The sequence below is a fragment of the Varroa jacobsoni genome, unplaced genomic scaffold (assembly GCF_002532875.2).
Source record: "Varroa jacobsoni isolate VJ856 unplaced genomic scaffold, vjacob_1.0 scaffold_23, whole genome shotgun sequence".
Classification (NCBI taxonomy): domain Eukaryota; kingdom Metazoa; phylum Arthropoda; class Arachnida; order Mesostigmata; family Varroidae; genus Varroa; species Varroa jacobsoni.
Genome location: NW_019212925.1, coordinates 1,807 through 23,639, shown reverse-complemented (window position 1 = coordinate 23,639; position 21,833 = coordinate 1,807). Strand labels below are relative to the sequence as shown.

General features: G+C 43.6%; 1 protein-coding gene across 1 annotated transcript; it reads right to left on the bottom strand.

Moving 5' to 3' along the window:
* Nucleotides 1-7,714: 7,714 nt before the first annotated feature.
* On the bottom strand, nucleotides 7,715-18,747 carry LOC111258699 (soma ferritin). Its single transcript, XM_022830174.2, has 5 exons — nucleotides 18,590-18,747; nucleotides 14,828-15,072; nucleotides 9,924-10,041; nucleotides 9,571-9,725; nucleotides 7,715-8,916 (listed from the first exon to the last, which is right to left on the bottom strand). Exons 2-5 carry the CDS (start codon nucleotides 14,933-14,935, stop codon nucleotides 8,776-8,778), a joined length of 522 nt encoding a protein of 173 aa, XP_022685909.1. The 5' UTR covers nucleotides 14,936-15,072; nucleotides 18,590-18,747; the 3' UTR covers nucleotides 7,715-8,775.
* Nucleotides 18,748-21,833: the final 3,086 nt, after the last annotated feature.

Below are 21,833 nucleotides of genomic sequence, written 5' to 3'. Positions count from 1 at the left end.
TTGGTTAGGAGTTCTTCTCTCCTTTGGTAGAAATCCGGCCTCAGGAGTTTCTTGGTGGCTCGGCCTCTCGGCTATGCCATGCCATCTCCTGCCATCTACCAGGCGAGTCCTGCGTTTCCACTAGGCCCTGGCTCTGCCTGTCGACCTGCTTGCTTGCCTCTCGCCGAGCCTGCACACATCACTCTAAGCAAGCTGCCTCAGGCCCGGAAAGCTATGGCAGACCTTTGGCCTGGCCACCGCCTCCTATATTCGTCTGTGGCGGTCTGGGGCCTGCCAATGTTCGTTCTTCCGGTTCCTCTCGCTGAGCTCTTGCCTTTTCTTTATCCCGTTCCTCTTTACTTCTTACGGTCTCGCTCAGTCGGCACACAGCCTGTTCCTCGTTTCGTCCTCTGGTCAAAGCCTGCCTGGCTGGGTGGTTGCCTGCTGCCTCGTTGGTGCCAGCACAGCCACACAACCCCATAGTCGAACCAGACAGGCTGAGCCCAACGAACGAACAAACGAACAGAACCAACGGCGACGACGACGAAGACGACGGCGAAAGAAGAAACGACCGACCGGGCGACCAAACGCAAACCAACGAGAGTAGCAGGAGAAGAGACGAGGATAGCACAGGATAAGAACGAGTTGAGGAAAGCACGGTTCAACAGAATACAGCGGAGCTCCAGCAACGCAGGAGCTAGCGAACGACCGAGCAAGTGAAGAGTGAGTGAGTCAGAGAGCGAGCCTTTTCTGCTCCTTTGCAAAGACCTGCTCGCCTGCTTTTCCCCGTGCAGCTAGTGCTCTGAAGGAATGGGCGAACGAGCTGCAGTTGGCTTGCTGCAGCAGTCTGCTCTATGTGTGGTGTTCTCTCATTCCTCCCCCCTCTATTTTCTCGCCATCTCTTGCCTTTTTTCTTTCTCTTTTTCCTCTCCCTTTGTCGCTTGCGTAAAAGGGGGATGAGGATGGGTGGGCGGTCGTCCGGGGTCCTTGCCAGTAACCCCCAGCCTCCAACGCCAGGAGGCAGGCGGCAGTAGTGTAGTCAGTTGGGGGTCGTCGTGTGCACGAGTTCAGGGAAAGCTCGCCAGGGCAGAGGGGGAAAGTGGGGTAAAGTGAGATGGTGGGGTAGGAGACTTTCCGGGAAGGGGATGAGTGTGGGACTCCAACGAAAGAAGTGGGGTGTGGGCCGGACGGGTAAGGCTGGACCACAGCACGGGACAGCCTGTCCGTGTACAGGGTACGAGAGTAGTAGGAAATGGTTGGCAGGCCTGAGGAAGGGGCAAGGGCTGAGCGGGGAGGGGAAATGGCGCTGAAGGGGATAGCGAGCTGTCAAGGCAAGTTGGGACGCGAGACTGGTGAGCAAGCGGTGAACGTTGGTCGGTACGGCTTTGCCGCTGTCGCCATCATGCCGTTCACCAGAGCTAGCAGCGGGCAAGCAGGCACCAGCAAGAGGGACACAGACCATACCAGGCCAGTGAATAGAGCTGGTTGGCGGACAGGCAAGCAGGCTATCTGGCTGGCCTGCCCCGCTGCTTCGTTGTGTTGCAGCACAACGAGGAGCGAGTCCGTAAGAACGACGAACTGGAGACGAGAAAGAGGGTGGAGGAAGCCCCGCTCACGCACACACACACACATACACAAAGGCACACATACGCATACGCACTCACACACACGCGAACGCTCAGAAACTCACATACTGCTGCACACAGGTCTACACACGGTCACCATGTCAGAGACTCGGCAACCGAAAGAGCCCGTGAGCAACCAACGGACCAGACATCCGCGAGCGGACATAAATACACACACTAGTACTTAGCCAATCGCTCACTACTGCTGCCACCTTTACAGTGGAGACAGCAGGAATGGCAGCACCGGCACCACAACCAGCACTAACAGCTAGCAACATCAGCAATGGAGGCTCTGGGGGGATTTGGCTAAACTTGGTCGTTTCAGGAGACTCCGTTGAGAAAACCGTCGACAAAGCTATTACACGGTACAGCAGCCTTGTAGCAGCGAGCAGTTATAATAATAATAGTAGTGGCAGTTGTTGTAGAGGTTCTGCTTGAGGGTTGGAAGATCGCAGCAGTTCGCAACGAAGACTAACTATCTATTGGGATGAGACGGAAAGGGGTGGTCACGCAGGATGCGCGAACTCTGCGAGCAGAAAGAGCGGCAACAGCGCGAAAGAACCAAGCCTTCCGTACTCAGCAAACCTGTCAGTTGTACTGATACTGCTGGTGTGGCAGGTTTTTGTCAAGAACAGGAAAAACCAGAAAGGGTATAGAGAAACGAATCTAGAAGGAGAGAAAATAGAAAGAGCGTAAAAGAGACTGATACAAAGGGAGAGGGCTAGCTTGCTATAAGCTAGCCACCAGAAGCCATGCAGGAGCATGCTTTCTCTTATTTCTTGGCAGGTTTATCTCTCCGCCGAAAGGCTAGCTGGCTGGCTGCCTGACTGCCTGACTGTGTCAGCCAGCTCGACCTGGCATCACCCGGGATATGAGCATCGGCTCAGTTAGAAGCAACGAAGGAGGCTCTGTGGCTGACCAAGATGCTCGTTCCCTATATGCTATATTCTATGACAATCTAACTTAGCAAGACCTGCATATAGCGGCAGAACCGTTGCACCGGACGGAAAAACGCTGCTTCGATAGACGGAGCCTCGCGGACGGGTAGTGGGATGGCAGGCTCGCGTAGTCCATGTCGAGGGCATCATGGAGCACCAAGAGAGAAAGACTGCGTGTGAGCTAGTAGGTGAGTCTGTTGGAGCACCCACTAGCCTTCAAGGGTGTATTTCTAGCGTATATGTATTCTGGGATTGCTACATGCACCAACGATGAGCACCAAGGAAATGGACCGGGCAACAAGCCTTTGGTCGGCAACACAGACACCGCTCGCTACTACAACTACCATATGACTACTACTGCTCGTAGCGAAGTGCTCGAGGACGAATACCTTACTGCATTAGCAGGCCACATGGGGGCGTGTCGGCGCAGACATTGCTACTGGTAAAACGGGGCAAAATGGCTGTCCCTATAGCCGTATCTACCTGCATCGGTAGTTTACCGTCCTTCTGGTCGCTTGATTCTCGGGTGTACGTGTAAGCTTCTCATAGACTAACTATGGTCGCTCGCACTTCGGCACTAGATAAGCATATGGTGAGGGGGCATTCACTTGTCCCATCTGTCGCCCATACATTTCACTTAGCCCAGTCAGCCTGGCAGAGAAAAAAGGGAAAAGCAGATTTGTACGAAGCTTTTGACGGAAATTCGGACAGACGAACTTTGACATTGGTCTTGACGATGTACACGATCTCCGTACGCGGAGGTAGAGGTGATTGTCGCCATCGAGAAAAGTGAATGAAACAGGTGCATAAACCAAGACGACATTATGGAATACACGGGAGAGCCAAAGAGAAGCAGAACTACTGTGAGAGGAAAAACAGGAAACCGAACTCTGGCTGGAGAGTAAAAAGGGCTAGTAAACGACAACGGCAAAAGAACGCAGAAGAACCACTTATCAACAGCCGAGCGGAAGGCAGCATCAGTTGAAATGATTAGTGCCAAACTGGGAAAGAAATGGGCTCTTCATGCATAGTAGCCAAGTGGAACTTAATGCGCCGTACAACGACACATGGTTTGGCGATATTGAAGCGATGCTAGTTCTAGAACGAATGAAATAAAAACAGTTTTTGAACGCATAGGAAATCTGCAATAAGTTAAAGGGGGAATTGCGCTGTTGAACAGGTTACGTTATCGCCTACCTAATACTATTTTTTGCCCGCAAGGTCGAGCCGTAAGGATCACTGCAGAACCTACTATCGTGCTCGTTAATCAAAACAATTAATAGATTAAAACAGAGAGAGAGAGAGAGAGAGAGAGAGAGAGAGAGAGAGCTAGTATAAAAAAAGGGTAATACATTGCGAGAACTTAGGATGATCATGCACTCCCCAAGGTATTTGCCTGATAATCCTAAGGACTGCTTATAGTGTGGGTTCGAATCCGAGCATAGACAAATGTTGTCTCACGCTAAAAGCCAGCTGTCTGATGGAACGCCTACCGGCGGTACCGACGTAAAGCTCGAAACAAAGAGATGACGATGCAATGGCGGGAAACGAAAAGTACAGTCACTCTCGATCAATTAATTACTTGCTTACAGCGACCTGTAAATAGTAAAAAATTGATATGGCGTTTCAATAGGTACACCTTAAACTTATCCATATCTTTGCCATTCACCCAGAAACTTTTAGTAGGCGTCACCGGAGCGCGGCTCAGTGTCCGCCATTTGCTTACCAGTTGAAGCTAATTTTCGATTTGCCCAAATGCGTCCCGAGTTCGCTGCGAGCGAGAATTCGAGGAACCCACTACAGTAACTTCAGGTACTAGAAACAATCCCCAGGAACGATAGGACGCTGGAAATAGCATCTTCTAAACAGTGACTAGGTTAGCAGCCTACTCAGCTTAGAGATTCACTATGCTCCTTTTGGTGCACAGAACAACGGTATCGTCCAATCACCCCGTCGGTGGACACTAGAAGGGTTTCTGCCCAAGGTACTTAAAGCCATTTTACTTCTGTGGCATAGAATCCTTAGGTTAACAGCTGTACTAGTATTTTTTTTATAGGAAGCGAAAATGTTGCATTGATGTAAATAAACAAGATACAGTATGTGCTGAATATAATTTAACGGTGGAAGTTTCGTGTGACGCAGATAGATCTCTTATTATTTTCACTATAATGCCCATTTATAATGTTATTTGTTCGGAAGTAAAGAGCTGGCCAATAACCAACCGTGTTGATATATTTCACTCGCCATGAAAAATAGTAAGCAAAGCATCTATATCGTTGTTCCGCATTGGGGTTTAACAACGTAATTATATGCAAAATCATTTCATAAAAAGAGAATAGGAGAACCCGTAACGGAGAAAGGCTTTTATATATCCTAACATTAGCTGCTGTTCCTACTCTTGAAAAACTTAAAATCGTATAATAGCGCTGATACTAAATAACTTGTCAGTGTTCTGTCAGTAACTGTGAGTGTTTACCAGACTGAATCCCTCAGTCGATAATTATCAATTATTGTCATTATTACTGAAATCGGGAACTTCCCGATATTGATCCGTTCGATGCGTAATTATTATTTGGGCATCTGTAGAATGTTTGCTCATAACTACATCTACGTCGGCGAAATGTTTTAGAATTGGTTACTTGGTTTGCCAAGCGATTGGAAGGAACCGGACATCGGCAAAATCGATATAAACCGAAATGGAACACGACATATATAAGTAGGACTCTTATATATATATATATATAGAAGTAGGAATTTAGGTATCTTATATCAACATGATTCATTTTTACTACGGTTTACGGTATCCCCTCACCAACTGGTCTTACCATTAACATCAACGTATGACACCAAATCGGATCCGTGCAATAGAAAATGGACAATTCGGGAGCTGCGCCCATTGACTCGAGTGAATACCCTCACCGTTGTAGCCGATAGGAGGATAGACTTCAGGCAACATACGTTTACGAGACAAAAGGCTTAACATTATAGATATATTTAGGAAAGTGACGGTTTGTTGTGGTGTCTGAAGCAGCTTACTGCCATTTTCACTTATGTGAAAGCACATCAGTGCATAGAAGCGCACGTTCAAACAGCTTATGCGATAGAGCGGATATTTCGCACACGTATGATCATCACACAAATTAGATTAGTACCTGTTTGGATACCGTGCCAGAACAGTTTAACGAAATCGGACACACCAAGCATTGAACTATCTGTCGATAAGGCCAATGTCGGACTATCCCAATAATAATTAGCCCATTTGCTGGCAGCGATAACGCTACTGTAATTCTGCAAATGATTGCATATGAGCTCATGCTGTCAGTTCATTTTCTTGGACCACTGTGTACCTAATATTTGCATAGACGATCCCGTCTGGCCTCCTTGTATGATTTAATAGGACGTATGTATGAAGCTCACACAACACAAGGCTGTTGAGTGGCACTCTGATGATTTTATGCTATCCTCGTTCTACAAGATAGCGGTATCGTGGTTTGAATTCTAGGAAAGAAAGAAGTCGGCCTTCCTATTGCTTCGCTATCATGCGATCCTATTGAATAACTAGTGGCGCCATCTAGTGTTGACGCTGTAAGTCAATGCTGGTGTTTACAGCAACCGCAATCGAGGAAAATAGGGTTCAAAGCGCCTAATTTGGAGTCGATGTAATATACGGGTGTGGCGGTGATCGAAGACGGATAGCATATCTGCGTACTAAAATTGAAAAATACGTTAGGTAGTATAGGTTCGAAACTTTTCCTATTTCGTTTTGTGTTTGAAAAATGTCTAGTTAAAGCGATCATGTACCGGATATTAAACGGGATATTTTATATATAGAGAACATTTCTGAGAAATAACGTCGTACATATTTCACAGAAATAATTTTAGAAAATAAAGTGCTCTGTTAAAGAAACGGATATCAAAAAATTAACGGGGATTAGTTAACAGGGGGATTTCTGTGTAAATTTTATGTATACTCACTAGTCGCTCAATTCCCGTATTAATAATATCAAGATATTGTAGCTTATTATTGTTGTCGTTTCCTGTAGTAGATTAAGGCTTTATTGTTGACGATCTGAATTATCACACGATAAGGATGCTATGACGTTGACAACTGGAAAAGTACTGCAATACGCAGTACAGTGCACGTTTTTGGTTCGCCTTAGCTAGAAACAGGAATCATATTAATGTAACAAATGCTTAAAGAGCTGCAATTCGTTTTTTGCAGGAAAAAAGATAAGAACCATAATGCATATGACATATGACTAGAGCATCGAAAAAAGCTTAAAGATATAAGGAGCCAAATGATAGTCGTATATTTTTTTCGCTTTTCGCCGACAATTTTGACACGATGATCACAAACAAAAAAAAAAAAGAATAAAATTAATTGAAAGTTAATAGTTGCTTTTTCGAATTCAGGTTTAAATTTAGTTCAAAATTTAACTTCAAGCAATGATAAATCTATCATCCCATCCAGCCTGCCCAGAGTTTTGTAATGGTCGTAATGTTTACGTTACTAAGGTTATTCACAAGGTATTATTTGCTTACGAACCAAATAAAGTGAGACGAAAATCAGGATGAAATTCCTACCATTTACGACGCATGCGCCACAAGCCCAGGGCGAAAAAGTAAATCCGGATACAATGAAAAGCTGTAGTAGCCAAAGAATTGACGACTAAGCCAATAAGGTCTGCTTCGAAACATTATATAAAACAAGTTTTCATGCTGAAGATCACTGTACCCGGGACCACGAAGTGTTCTGACCACCTCAGATCGGTAGTCTCCGATATAGCCTGTTTGGAAGCAGAATCTCGCATGCATATCGTCGCATCGCTGAACGCCCAGATACTTTTCCTTGTCCTAGAGTTTTTGGCCACTTTGATCTTTTTACGACTTTTACTTTTGATGACTTGTTGGCTGCGATTAGGCAAAATATACGTCTCGCAACTTTTATTGTACACAAAGCTTTTAAACGGTGCCCCAAAGAGTTCGTGGTTTGATTTCTTTGCATGTTCCAGAGGTCTTGGGGGTTATATTAGACATTGTCCATTGTATATTACAGACTAGGGAAAATCTTTTCGTGTCCCACGATGTTTTGTTAAAAAAAATTAAGTAGGTAGTGACAAACACACGTTCATGCTATCCCTGATATGTCCTGCCCTATCAAAAGAAGAGACGTTGTTCGTTAGCTTTGAAATCCGTTTTTATTGAATGTCTTTCAAACCGGTTTTAATTGTAGCACACTTGGAGCAGTGCGAGGGGAGCGCCGTCAGGACATATACCGTGTGCCAGAGAACTAACGAGAGGTTATCTAAGCAAAGACAGCTCAGTAGGCTAGAGTTGCATTTTAAATAATTAGTATTGTAATACTAGTGAAAACTGTAGGATATATAGAAATAGTAATTTAAGGTATCTTGCGCCGCCTTGATGCCGAAGAACAGGGTTCCTTTGAAAGACTTCGGGGCACCAAACGTTCGTAACATACAAGTTGAGGATAATTACCTATTTGTTCGAAAATGTCCATAGCCGATATCAGTCCCTGAAATTTTATTCTAATATTTTGCAGTTCCGCATTGAATTTAAGTGCAAGGCATTGCAAGATTCACTGTACGCTAACGGCGGCGCACGCCGCCTAAACTTTGCCTGCCTCAAACAGATCATTTGTCAAAGGCACACGTTATCGTGTTTCACCAATAAATTGCCGTCATTTCTTTTCTCAGTTAGTGATAATTATCTTCAATCTTCTCGCATCCGATTCAAAACATCATTTGATTAGGCTGTTTGTTCTAATCGTTCGTAAGCCATCGCTTAATCATAAGACACTAGCAAATCACTGTGCTTGATACCACACGCAATCCAGATCATAGTCTGCTTCATCTCCTGGCGTTCTTACTAAATGGAAGCTCTTCATTCTTCGATCACTATCCTATTGTCTGACACAAAAAATTAAACCAAATAAACCAGCAGCACGATATAACTGTCTGTATAACTTCAAGCCCTTGTACAAGTACAACTATGCACCCTGGTAGTAGAAAGGTGGATGTAAGAACGCTTGGAGCCCAAAGTAAATTTTACTTTTTTGCTTCGGCCAATCACTATTTGGATGAGAAAGCCATCGGTTGACTGGTTCATTCACTACGGGCTGACGTCGAAATGTCTGCCTAGGCTGGCGGCGAGGTTTCTGATTCGTTAAGCGTATTGGTTGCGTGTTGTGTATCACAGTCGGTTGCAAATCTTCTTTAATCATCGCCGAGTTCCTTGTTGAAGATGAACTCGCCCAAACCGTTACCAACGCGGATGATGTTGGTCAGGTAGTCGGAAAGCTCTTTGATCGCCTTAACCTGCTCCTCCAGGTAGTGAGTTTCCAGGAAATCACAAAACTGCAATGGAATATGAGAGCTTTAGCTTAAAATCAGTTAGAATTCACACAGAGCTCGTTTTTACGCCTCGTCTTGCCGTGATGCTGATTTCTTCTCGGCAATATTTTACAATGTTATGTCCGGCGATTTTCATCACGGATCCGAAGCTCTGTCGCTTCAGAACCTTCTGCCCGTATAACATGATTCACATTTTGCACTGCGGTTCTCAATATTGACTCATACATTTAATGGCATAATGACACATTTGACGGCAAAAAACCCAGTCGCCAGTGGCTCTAATTAGCTACTGTAGGTAGAACGACCTTGACGCTTTCTCGTCTCAGCAATCAACTTACTTTGAGACTGCGCAAACTTTTCGAACGGTGAAAACTTAGTCAGTATCGTTTAAGTGATCATCAAGTATAGTAAGAATGATTAATAGAGTAAACGGCATCATTATCACACCAGCTGACGTTTTGTGCAACGCAAAAATACGTGAAAAATGTTTACATTGATGCTAATCAATAGCTAAGTATAGGGGCAAAAACTAGCTGATTCATCGTTTCTGTGGGTTAGCTGGGAGCTTTATTTCAATGGCAGGGGAACTAACGCGTTACAAAGAGTCGTACCTTGCCTGCCATGAAAGTAATTGATATTTAAACAACTCGCAATTACCTGAGCGTCGTTGTGGTCACTAGAAATCCTATGGATGTCGAGCAGGCTTTGGTTCACTTTTTTCTCAAGAGCCAGCGCAGCGTCGAACGCCTCCTGAATCGAACCCCATTCATCGCGTTCAGGCTTATCGATGGGTTGTAGAACAATGCGGCCACCTGCGTAGAAGAAGGAATAACGTAAAAAAGAACTTGTTATAACCTCAGTTGTAAGCGAATTATCGTATTGACGTTTGGGACATCTGGTTCATAAAATAAGGACACAAAGTCAAAGATATAGAAATTTCAGTGAAAAATATACTGAAGTAAATACGTACGTAAATACTACACCAGAAACCCTCAAAGGTACGTGCTTACCTCGCATGTTCTGGTACTCCATGAGTTTCATGGCGTGCTTGCGCTCCTCATCGGACGCTTTGGCGAAATACTTCTTCACGTTCTTGAACGCAATATCATCACGATCGAAGAAGAACGCCTGTGCATAAACACCAAAGTGTGGAAAACCCCTGTGAAATCCGTGCATGGTCATTTTTTCGATCTATTCTACCAATAATCGCCCCATCAAAATCTCTAAGACGACAATGCCGTTCACGATGAAGTGAGCGAGAATAGAAAATGATCTATTCTAATGATCTGATACATTTTGCACACCTTCAGCTAGTCGATAACGTATGCTAATCTGAGAAAAACGCATATGGCAATACTAAGCCAAAGGTTGATAATGGATTAAAAAACGATCAATCGGATTGAAAAATTATACACAAAAAAATTATCAATCAAGTTTCAAGAGTTTGTACTTGTCAAGGCATCATATGTACATGTCAACAACACAACATCCAAATATCCGAGTGAGCATATAGAACCATTCGAGCTTTGCAGGTCTTGCCGAGTTAACAGAACTAATTTAACAGCCTTGCCAAATGTCCTAAAGGTACTCCCAGACGGCAACGAGCGCCACAATATCTATAACAATTTTTCCTGCATCGAGCGCATCAGCACGTGTAGTCAGGCTCGCAAAATCCAGTTTCTTGCAGAGTTCATAATAGAACCCATGCACGGCAAAACGGATAAGGACGTATTTACTTAGTCGATTCATTCTTTCCCACTCGTTGTTCCTCCTCGCTACCGACGCAAAGAAGTTCCCATCGATCTTCACAAGTGTTTGTTCACAACAAAATATGCCTTTTTAAGGTTAGTTTTGAACGCTTTCGTTGCTGGCACTTCGGGGCGACGATGCAGATCCTCGGACTGCAGTGGCGATTAGGCTAGGGGGTACGGGAGGTCCCTTCGGGATCTTCCCAAATGACACATCCTATACACTACGATTAAGCCTATGTTTCTAAGCTGAAAGTAATTGCGAGGAACAATCTGTCCATGCTCGTCCATGCGGTCAACACTGCCTTCCTGCATTTTGTGGTAAGGCGTGCAACTAAACTTCTGCGAGCGGATAAGAGCGACCATAAGTACAGAAATCGATTTGCATAGGCAAGAGTCGACTCGGAGGTACAAAGTGCCAGTAGCCTCTGACCCGGTTGCCTTCCTAATCTTCATCGTCTCCGTTTTGCACCGACGGCCAGTTCTAAACGGTTAATTGCCGCAGGAGCCGTGCCAGAGCTTGCTGCACCTAAAACCTGCTCGACCTTTTTTAATCAAAGAGGCAGGCCTTTTAGCAAAATAGAAAATGTGAGAAAACTTAAATTGTTCCCCTGAGCCAGGCCAGTCGTCTTTGTGCCAGCTTAGCCACTCCGTCATCGATGGTTCTGTTCTTTTGTGGAATTGCAGAACAAAGGCCGAATACACTCGCAGGGACGCCCAACTCGGTTAGCGTGAGCGTAGTCTTGTACCTGACGGAAAGGACAAAAACGGAAAACTGTTTCTAAATTGATGACCACTGCGTATAGCGCATTGCGCGACGTAGCCACTGCTCTTCTGAAAATCCTGCACGCCATTTCTGCACAGGGTTCTCTTCGGAACCCATGTTGGTTCGTTGGGATGGCGTATACGCTTTCTAAAGAGCTGTCCAATCTTAGCTAGCAAGCCAGAAAACAGCTGGTAGCAAATGCTTTTCTTTGCTGCTGCTGCCCGTCATGATGACAATATACAGAACAATGAAAAATCAGTGTGCGGTCTCGAACTTGCAGTTCTTTTTCTAAGTAAAATTAATTATAGGAGTTATTATTGTGATACTTCAGTATCGGCGGTGTAAAATGTTTGCATTGTGTCTATTGCCATTACATTGACTATGTCCTTAGAAGGACCAAAAAGATTGTCCGCGATCAGCAGAAATCCTTGTCTAAAACCAATCGTAGCGGACTGAGACTTCCATGGTTCTGTTGAATGTGCTCAATAAAAATCTGCCTACAGGATGTCAACTCTCAACGATGTTGGCAGTTGGGATCCTGTTTTAGCTTTTCTGGCTCGCAAAAAAAATGTGTCTTTTTACTTTGATGAAATTCAATCACGTCCTAAATAACTTTCAATAGGTCCAAAGCTCTATTCACAATTCCAATTGGCCAACCAAAAGTGACACTCACCGCATCGGCCGCTATTAGTGCTTGCAATTTTCATTTTGTTGTTATGAGTGTTATTTACGAATTAATAATCACATAACACCATTATTGATGACGCTCGTAGTAATGGAAACAACGTTCAACTTTGCCGCGGCTTTTTTTTTATCCGCTAACTAGCCAGCCAGCCAGCCAGCCAGCCAGCCAGCCAGCTAGTCAAATGTTCAGCGTGTCAGAACTATTGAAACAGGCGAATTCTGCGTGGCTTTTCGCTGTTCCACATAGAATAACCGCAAGCGATACTAAGCAAGTAGCAGTTCGGACATGGGGCAATATAGCTGGAGCATGTGCGTAAGTGGCCGGTCAAGTCGAGCTAAACGGTTCGTTCCATAACTAAACAGAACAGAATGGCAATCCTCACCGCCAGGGATCTATTCGCAAACTGTTCAACTGGCAGCGTTGTAGCTTACGGAATCTTGGGCAGCTGATTAAGGACGATCTTTAGCGATACTATGACTATTTGATCGACTAATTACGATCGAACCATTCTTGTCCGGAAGCCATTATAGAAAGCTGAATGTTATATAAGCGAGTTCCGAATGTCATATCCGGTTCCCCTGCCCTAGTCAAGTACTGCTTGAAATGGCCAATTCCCACCAGCACGAAATAAGCCGCGGATTATGACCAACCTTCAACATAGACCATCTTTTCATTAAAGGCCGTATGTTTAGTAGGCAAGCACGCTATCATTGCGCTAGCACTCGACCGGTTGATTAGCGAACGCCCAGTCACAACAACAAAATCGATTTAAATCTTTGTGTACCGATGATGTCACGCTCGTTCGACTGTTTACTTTATCGACCTCGTCCCCAATACAGATGTCGCTGTTGTGGTCATACGTCTGTGTCGAGAGCGTGTCGGTGCAGTTACTAGGTGCTGCTTTCATGAACGGGCTGGCCGAGTTCGACGAAAAAGCCCTATTACATGGATGGACTTAGCTATAAGAATATCATTACCTGGAGCTAAACGCGGGAGATAGACAAGCGATTCATTGCCAGCGACTGCGGCGCCAGTGGCAGCTGCGGCGGCAACGTCAGTTACGTGCCATGCACACGACGCAGTAAAATATGCGCTTTCGGCTAAATAACCCAAGCGTAGAACAATAACATCTATAGGAGCTGTTGCGGCGGGCTGTCGGCGTGAAGAACTCCTTTGGACTAAGGACGTATTTGGTCCTTCTGATGAGTCACCTTGCAGTCGCTTCTCGCTGGCTAGCAACAGACCTTTTGGGTGATCTTATTTTGCCTGTGTGTGTTTTTCATTGACTGACAGAAGTGTATTTGCCTAGGAAAACTTGCCTCACCTAGCTGTGTTACTGCAGGATGCCCGCGAGAAACGTCTAGCTTTGAGATATTTTCACATGTAGTTATATGAATTTCTTCGGAGGTAACTGTACTAGCCGAACACATACGGTTTCTACAGAAAGCTATCTCGTTTGAGCGGATTACGCGTCACCCATAATGAACAGAAACGGTTTGAATCAAATGTCGCACTATACATGTGCTTTTTCCATTTACTTCCGAAGGCGATTAATCACACAGCATGTCTCTTACGGGATCACAGCTCTTACGGCCAGGAGAAGTCTGTACAATTTCTCCTGCTTGTAAGAGTTTAAGCCCACTTTGTTCGTAATGAACCTGTAATAAATATTTATTGAAGAATCGCCTTGACAACTGAAGGGCATCAGGCCAACCGACCTTTCTCTACAGGCGCCTCTTGGTACCTGCAAAGCCTCTAAAATCGCCCGACGCCAACTAGGACTAGTTAGGCTTAATGGGGAAAAGTGCATCAGTCTGTTCGCAAGTTGTGTAAATTTTTTCAAGTTACAAACTTCGTAGAATTGAAATATTTATATTAAGTTATATATATATATATATGGCTAGAAAGTTGCCGATATTTTCGTGTAGTGTTATTGTAAGTAAATTTAAGAAATTTGCGGGTTCTTACTAATTCTAGACAATAGAGTACAAATTAGTACTTCTTCAAAGCCTCTCTTGTTGTGCCCATGAGTGTTCGCAACATCAAAATTTTCCATATATACACCACATCTTAACCTAGATTTTTATTCAAATGATCACAATCATCAACAATATTGCTATTATTACTAGAAGGGCTCGCGAAAAAACGTAAACACGATATCAACGCTTTTTCTATACAAAACGAAAAGATTACCGGAGTCAAGCTAGGAAAAATCAAACATGTTTTACGGAATCGATGCCCATTTATCCAGCTACCCAGGGTGCCAGTTCAGTAGAAATTCTGTTTGCTAAGACAAAATGTAAGATACCTAAACAAATGTAAGGGGGCAAACGTTAGCGTCAATGCGTGCATCGGAAGTATTTACGTTAAAGCATGACTGAACGCGCGCGGTATAGTATTATTACGACGTTCATACGGTTGCATTTGCGGGAATCGACGACATAGCAAGAGGCTAAAGTATGTAAGTAATATCATGGGTCGGATAAAATCAATAAAATGGGTAATTTCGATCCGTTGATATAAGGTTTCGGCTTTCAGAAACAGTGTTCCACTTAAAACCTAAAAAACAGTTTGTCAAAATAAATTGGAGACGGATCGCTTACAGGTTAGGAACGATGAGGCTGCTTCGATGATGTCATAAAAATAAGCTTAAATCATAATATATGTATCAGCTACTGCTAAACTTTTTATGATACACTATTTTTATATACGTACCATAGACAGATAGGTATAGGATGCAAAGAGTTCCATGTTGATCTGTTTGTTGATCGCATCTTCACAATCAGCATGGAAGTTCTGGCGAGGCCTAGACACGGTCGACATCTTTGAATTTCTCCACGAGATGCTCAAAGCAACTTAAACAACGGCGTTGGGGTACAAAGCTACACTTGTAGTTGGCTTGTAAGCAACGCTACAGTGAGTCAGAGAATTACCTTGTGAACGAGAACGTTCTGCCGAATCTGTCAAAAAGCAAAAAACATACCCAGTCATAAATGAGGTGCGCTTACAAAATATTTACCTATGATGTTTTTGTTTTCATTGGCCCTCTGATTCGAGACGCGTCCGATTTAGCAGACTCGTCTGATTCATTGCAGCATCTCCTACTCACACCGTAGCGAGTCTACTCTCTATCCGAGACAGAGGTCTCTGCTTGCTCGAATAGTGAAACAGATTGAAAAGCACTTGTTGTATTGTTATTATGACATAAATTAGATTTATGGTCGAGTTCTAAGGCACTGCATTGGCTGGCTTGATTTTAAGTACCATTTAAACAATGGCTCCTGGTGACATCCCGTACGAAAAAAGCATCAAACGAGTTACCCTAAACTGTGGCGTTTATTTAATACGCATGCCTGTATAGCATAGAATCAACGACTTCATTCAGTGGTTAATATCGGTCAATTGACCAGAGTCAATTTGGGGCGGCGGGGTCGGGGGTGTTTTTAAGAGCCGGTGATGTTGGCAATAATGGCCAAGTTACCCATGGTACTATCCGGACGTGCCTGCACTCACCTATTACATCTGACTATAGAATGCATACAGCCTTTTTTATATAAATAAACCAAAGTTTAGCATGTGGCAGGTGTGCTGGAGAGAAACTAGTGTTTTTCATTTTTACTACCACCTCCACAATCGATTCGTTGAAATATGTACTCATTGATAATTAGAGCCGATATCATCACGCAGTAACCTATCAAACGTATCATTTGTAACGCCTCTATAAACAGATGTAGCTCGGCCAAATAGCAAAGTAGTTACCACGACCCATTTAATGAGCCAGTTTCCAAGGCTACTAAATAAGTTGCCAGAGAATATGGAACAGGATCGATAAATGCTATTCACAGCGTGGCAATGATATTTTGATCCAGAGACACGCCCTGATAGTCAGTCGGCAAAAGCCATCTAACCACGGCAAAGGAAACCGCTCAAGACTTCTCGCCCAATCCAGAGGTTTCCGCCACGAACGCCGCTAACTTTATTACTACCGCGTTTTTTTTATCACAGTATATTTGCGTTGTTTCCACACTTGATTTACTTTCTAGATTCAAACTTATGAAATTAACTAGAGATTATTCGAAAAATGCCAGTTTCTCTCCTGAAGAATACACATTAGGACATTTTTAAACGTAGACGCCATTCAAATTGTTTGTGGTCGTGATCTAATTCTTGAGAGGCCCACGGAGACTGTATACAACGACGTTTGCTTTTTTACATATATTGAATCGTTCAACTATGCACGATTAGAAGCTCGGCTTAGTTCCTTCTCTAACGCCGCCATTATATATATATATGTATATAGTAAAACTTCGTCTTTCTTTCATCACGTATCGGTAACGGACAGGAAACGACGATAGTTCTTACGGCATACAGATATTTCCACTTGGAAACTGAGAATAGACGCTAAAATAACGCATCATATTTATACGTAGTGTTTCATATGTATACGAGCAAACAGTTGAAAGCTTCCATCCTAGCAACAGGTTCCATGTATCCTAAGCGCTAGTATAATTCACAGTCTAAGGCTGTATTCAATTCAGCCCAGTCCGGACAAAATTTTATCTATATGTACAAACACGAAGGCCGCAAGGTCAATTTGAGAACACTTAAACCCACTAAAACATCACATGAGAGCGTGATGAAACATGATCATGTTCCAAACATAGCCGTATTGATAGTTCAAGGAAGCCCTTATGCATAGCTTTGACGAGTTAGAAAAAAAATGTATTCGAGAGAAAATCAACAACGCAAAGATACGTATTGCAAAGTATTAAAATGTTCATTATCAACACGATGCCAATTAAGACTGGCGCAAAACAATCGGTAGAGCAATAATACATTTTACGGTAAATCACTGCGATAGATTCTGGGGCTCTGCTGAAAACACCTGTCTACTAAGTACTCTGGAATTGGATGGCACCACTCTCAGGAGCTAAAACAAAGTACCTGAAAAGTGGGCTTGGGTACAGCACTTCAGCTGGGTTCACTACCAGCGCACGCCATGACGCTTGTTTCGGAACGTTTTTTTTTCTACTTGTCTTCCTCTAAATTTCTCGTTGGCTCATGTCTATAAAAGCTGACTTCACCGCCTCGCTTCCACTGAACATTACATGTAATTAGCTATCTGCTCGCACATATCTTAGAATTATCTTAGTTTTCGGCTTCTTGGGATCGTTTGTGGTTACGTCATTCCTTTATTCAAAGGTAAAAACACTCGCGATAGCCCAACAAACTATCGACCTACAGGTTTAACCCATGTATGGGTGAAAACCTTTGAAAAATATGGTAAACGCCAATTCGAAACATCGTTTATAATTTATTTTTTTGCCAAATTCGAAATTGAATTCTCTTTATTCGCTCTACTGTAATCTAGTTCCACAACCGCACAAGCCAGCCCTACGATACAGGAAACGCCTTGATTTATATGGCATAGACATTTAACTTTAAAACTTTTCAGGATTATTTGCTGCTATGTATTGTTTGCGACTGGCTCAAGTCTTATAGTCTCGGATTTAGCAACGTTCCTCACTTCTAGGCCCATTTATAGATAAATTCTTTATAGGGGTGTGCGGCTTCTCCACCTTGAGTCCCGCAAAAACAGATTACATGCCGTTTGCTTCGCCGACAACCTCATCCTTCATCATCAAAGACAGATCCACAAAGTCGATCCAAGTTAACGAGAATTAAGTAGCAACGATAAGCCTAGCTATGCCACACTTGGCCTTTTTGTAAACATTCCTAAATAGAATGTCGCTTTTTTCGACGCTCTTCAATGCTCCATTAACGCCTCAACCCTGATGCTACAGTCTTTCAATCAAGCTCATGCTTAACGTATCTCGGCCTGTCGTTTGGACAAACATTTCGTCATTAAAATATGCCAAAAAAGCAATGCTATCAAAGAGGAGGAGGAGGAGGAGGAGGAGGAGGGGGGTCTTCTCTAACACACTTTTGTGCCTCTATAGATCGCATTTGAAATCGATAATTATGTACGCCACTGTGGTTTGGGACAAAGCATTCAAATATGGTATTAATGATTCAGTTGGACTAATTCACCTATCAGGATCCGCTGGCACATCGACCCTTCTTAATGGGTTTGACATCTTACACTCGGTTACATACGCTCCGAGTCCACTATCTGATACTCAAGTTAACGGTCGCGTCCATCACTTCTTCCAGCTTTGCACAGATTTTCCTAAAAATAGCTATAAAACACCACTACCTGAACCAGTTAAGCGTAAAAGCACAACAAAGCCATTTACATTGGATATAGTTAGCATCTATGGACAAGCAGTATCGTAAATATCCTATAGAGCACTGGCAGAATTGGCGCTGGCAGAATGAATGAATGACTAAGCAATAGAGAGACTAAACTTGAAGAACAAATAATTAGAACATGTCTATTCCACTGATGTCGTCTAAAGAAGCGCACAAATCTGTGAGTGAAACAATGGTCGTTAGCATAGCATAGAAGGAACTCACCAGCCCGTTCAAGCACTGTTGACCCAAGGCTAACTCAGGCGAATACAGAAACGTCTGCGATTGAGCCTGCTTTTAAATAGCGCGGCAACGCTCGCGTCCTCTTCTCTCCTACTTCTACTCCACGATCGTTCGGTGTCGTCGATTACCCTTGCCCAACAGCGACGTCAAGAAGGCGTTGGAACGAGCCTGTACTGGATACGCGGCAGCGGCTGTGCTGCGATCCCCGGCGCGAATATTGATCGTTACACTCAGTGACAGCTGAATCTGAGGACAGATTAACGATGAGAAGGACGGCTTCCGCATCGATGGGGAAGAAGTAGCAAGTCTCTCTCGTACCGCTAACACCGGTGCCTACTGCTTTCAAACTATGTATACTACGTTAAACAAGGGAAAAAAAAACAAAATTAGATTTCGAGGAAATGTATAAGGTATAGGGTGACACACACACAAAGCGCCCCGTTAAAAGTGATACTGTTATCAATGAAATCTCAGCTGCCGCAAAATGTACGGAATGGTATTGTCGGGAGTTAGAACGCCGCAATCGAGATGTCATCTAATGCGCATTGCTTTGAGCGTGCTGCCATAATAGCGTACGGCCATCGCTGGTTAGAGCTCAAGCGTCGCCAAACGGTACGATGCCACATGATGAGTCTATTGAAGACACCCTAGATAAATCCAGCAAAATCCATCCTTGTTCTATTTGAACTGATCCTCCAAATACCTACTAGGTGATCTCGAGAACCTAATCATACCCGCAGGTGGTAAGAAAAGTTTCCAAGGTTAGACAAGCTTGCTAGAATATCTGTTAGAAAACAAGAGTGGCTACTCTTGCGCACTTTAGTAGCTTTGCAAGGTTGAGCTAGTATCTGCGAGTACTGAAATGATCGTCTACGGAGTTATTTCAGTACGATTTAGGATAAGGTCAGATGAATCGCTTGACATTAGGGAGAACTGGGGTTCAAGATCTGGCTGAAGATATCTACAGATGAAAACAAAATTCGTGAAAAATAAGAAAAGTTTTCATCTGTTTCTTCACGAAGCTAGACATTACATTACTGGCTTCGTCTGACAGATCCCGACTGGTTGTCTGGCAGAGTTGTGTGTTGAAAGTAAATTTGTGTTCGTTCAATCAGTGCCAATAGAGAGCAGCAATATTATACTAAAACAAGCAATAAAAGGCAAAGCTATCTATAACTGTTACATTTACATAGGCACACAGCGTTTTCCGAGGAACCTCTTTCTTATAGCGGCACTGACCTTTAGAAGTTTACGATCTAATGTTAGTGAATTAAAACTTATCTCCTGCGTACGAATATATGACGGCTTGAACATTTTCAATGCTACTTTGTCTACTGAGAACTGTGACGAAATAAAAGAACGGTGACAGTTAGTCTTTCGAAATACATAGATAGGTGCCGCTTCGCAACAATTACGTACGTAGCTGCAATTATCCCCTGACCCCCCCCCCCCCTAACTTACGTTAATGAAATGCATTGTGTAGAAATTTTGAAGTTTACTAGTAAAGCACTAGATTTAGAAAATTGCTTTAGACTTAAATTCATTTATAGGAAGCTTATTGTGATCATCGTATACAAGCTTTTTATTTAGGAACGATCTCTCACGTTACCCGCATTGCTTGATAAAATCAATACGCGTTCAGAATCTAACACTTAGAATCAACATGTGGCATGTTGTCCTGATGGGAAACGACCGTCTAGGCCATCAAGGCAGTTTTTTCTTGCCAGCTACAAAGACACGCAGTTTCAACCTTAAAGCAGCTCGGCCTATCGAATATTGTTGTGCTCGAATCAAATCTCCCTGCTCATAAACTCGTTTGCAGTTCTTCTACCGTTGATAACTGGGTTCGCAATTGGCCTGATTTTGATCAATCTTGAAGGATTCACATACGCAGTTGTAACGAAAACACTTTGCCATCGTCAGTGCGTGGCAGTGCGCACGCTTAGGGACTGTACGTCCTACCTTTCTCCAAGGTCTCCCGCGTACATCATTTAATTGCCAAGGCGTTGACCTATTTCGAAGGTTCATGTAAATTTTTCAGCTCAATAAGGCCGCCACTACAAACCGGACGATAGGCAAACGAATCGACTATTCATTTCCGGTTTTTTCTCCGCGGTGACCCCGTGTAAGGGAAGGGACAAATTTGCCAGGACGTGCAATCGAGCTCGCTATAGATATATTTCTAACCACATCGAATTCTGTGCTAGTTATAATATTTGCCCAGCTATTAGATAGTCTTCAGGATTACGATTAGAAAAAAAAACCGGTTGTTTCTGCATGTTTACAATCATTGTGTTACAGAGAATCATTGATTGTATGGATATTTCTGTATGTATTTACCCTAGAGACACCTCTGTGCACGTACGCTTCGCTTATACCTACCTCTGTACAGTTGTCACAGTGCGGAGGGTGGCTTTTGGAAGATCTATAGTTGTCTTTAGGGATAAACGATATGGCGGTGCTGTCGTTGGAGTTTGCTGTCACAGTCAGAAAATTGCTACTGGCGAACCTCTTATGCCTCGATGCTGTTACCCGTATGCTTGTTGCCAGTGAGTGCGTCGTACTAGGAGAGAGCGCCGTAGATCCGATGCCAGTGAATGTTAGTGCCGCCGAGAGGCGCGAGGACCCGCTAGCGCGAAGAAGCCCATCTGAGAGGGCCCGATTGGTAGGAGGACCCTGAAGGGTGAGGGCTCTGATACAGCGCGATCATATGGGCATCATGAGTTTTGTTATAATAAATAGCTCGAAAGCGATAAGACTTGATTTGTTTGTTGACGGTTGAAACGAAAGAAAGAAATTGGACGGCACACGTTTGGCCTGGTTGGCTAAATCTAGAATATTTTATGATGGAGACATCAACTTCACGTGTCTGAGATTTTGCTTTAATACTGTAGTAAAAATTGCTTCAGTGAAAGTGAAAAACCACGTGAGGTTTGTTTCGGAGGAGAAGCGATTCACGAGGCAGGGATTGCTTGGTTGAAGATCGGACTGTTCGAAGTTCTTGAGTCAACCTTTCTACTAACCTAATTAGTTACACGTATATCATTCTTGCAGCTATTGAATTTTATTAGACATGTCCTAATGCTAAGACTTCAGAACATAATAAAAAGGGGAAATAGAAAAGGGGTATTACGCTCAGTCATAAATGAGGACCACAGTCAAGTCCGCCGCTACTGGAAAAAAATTTGCATTTTCCTATTATTTCAGTCGATATGATGGGAATAAT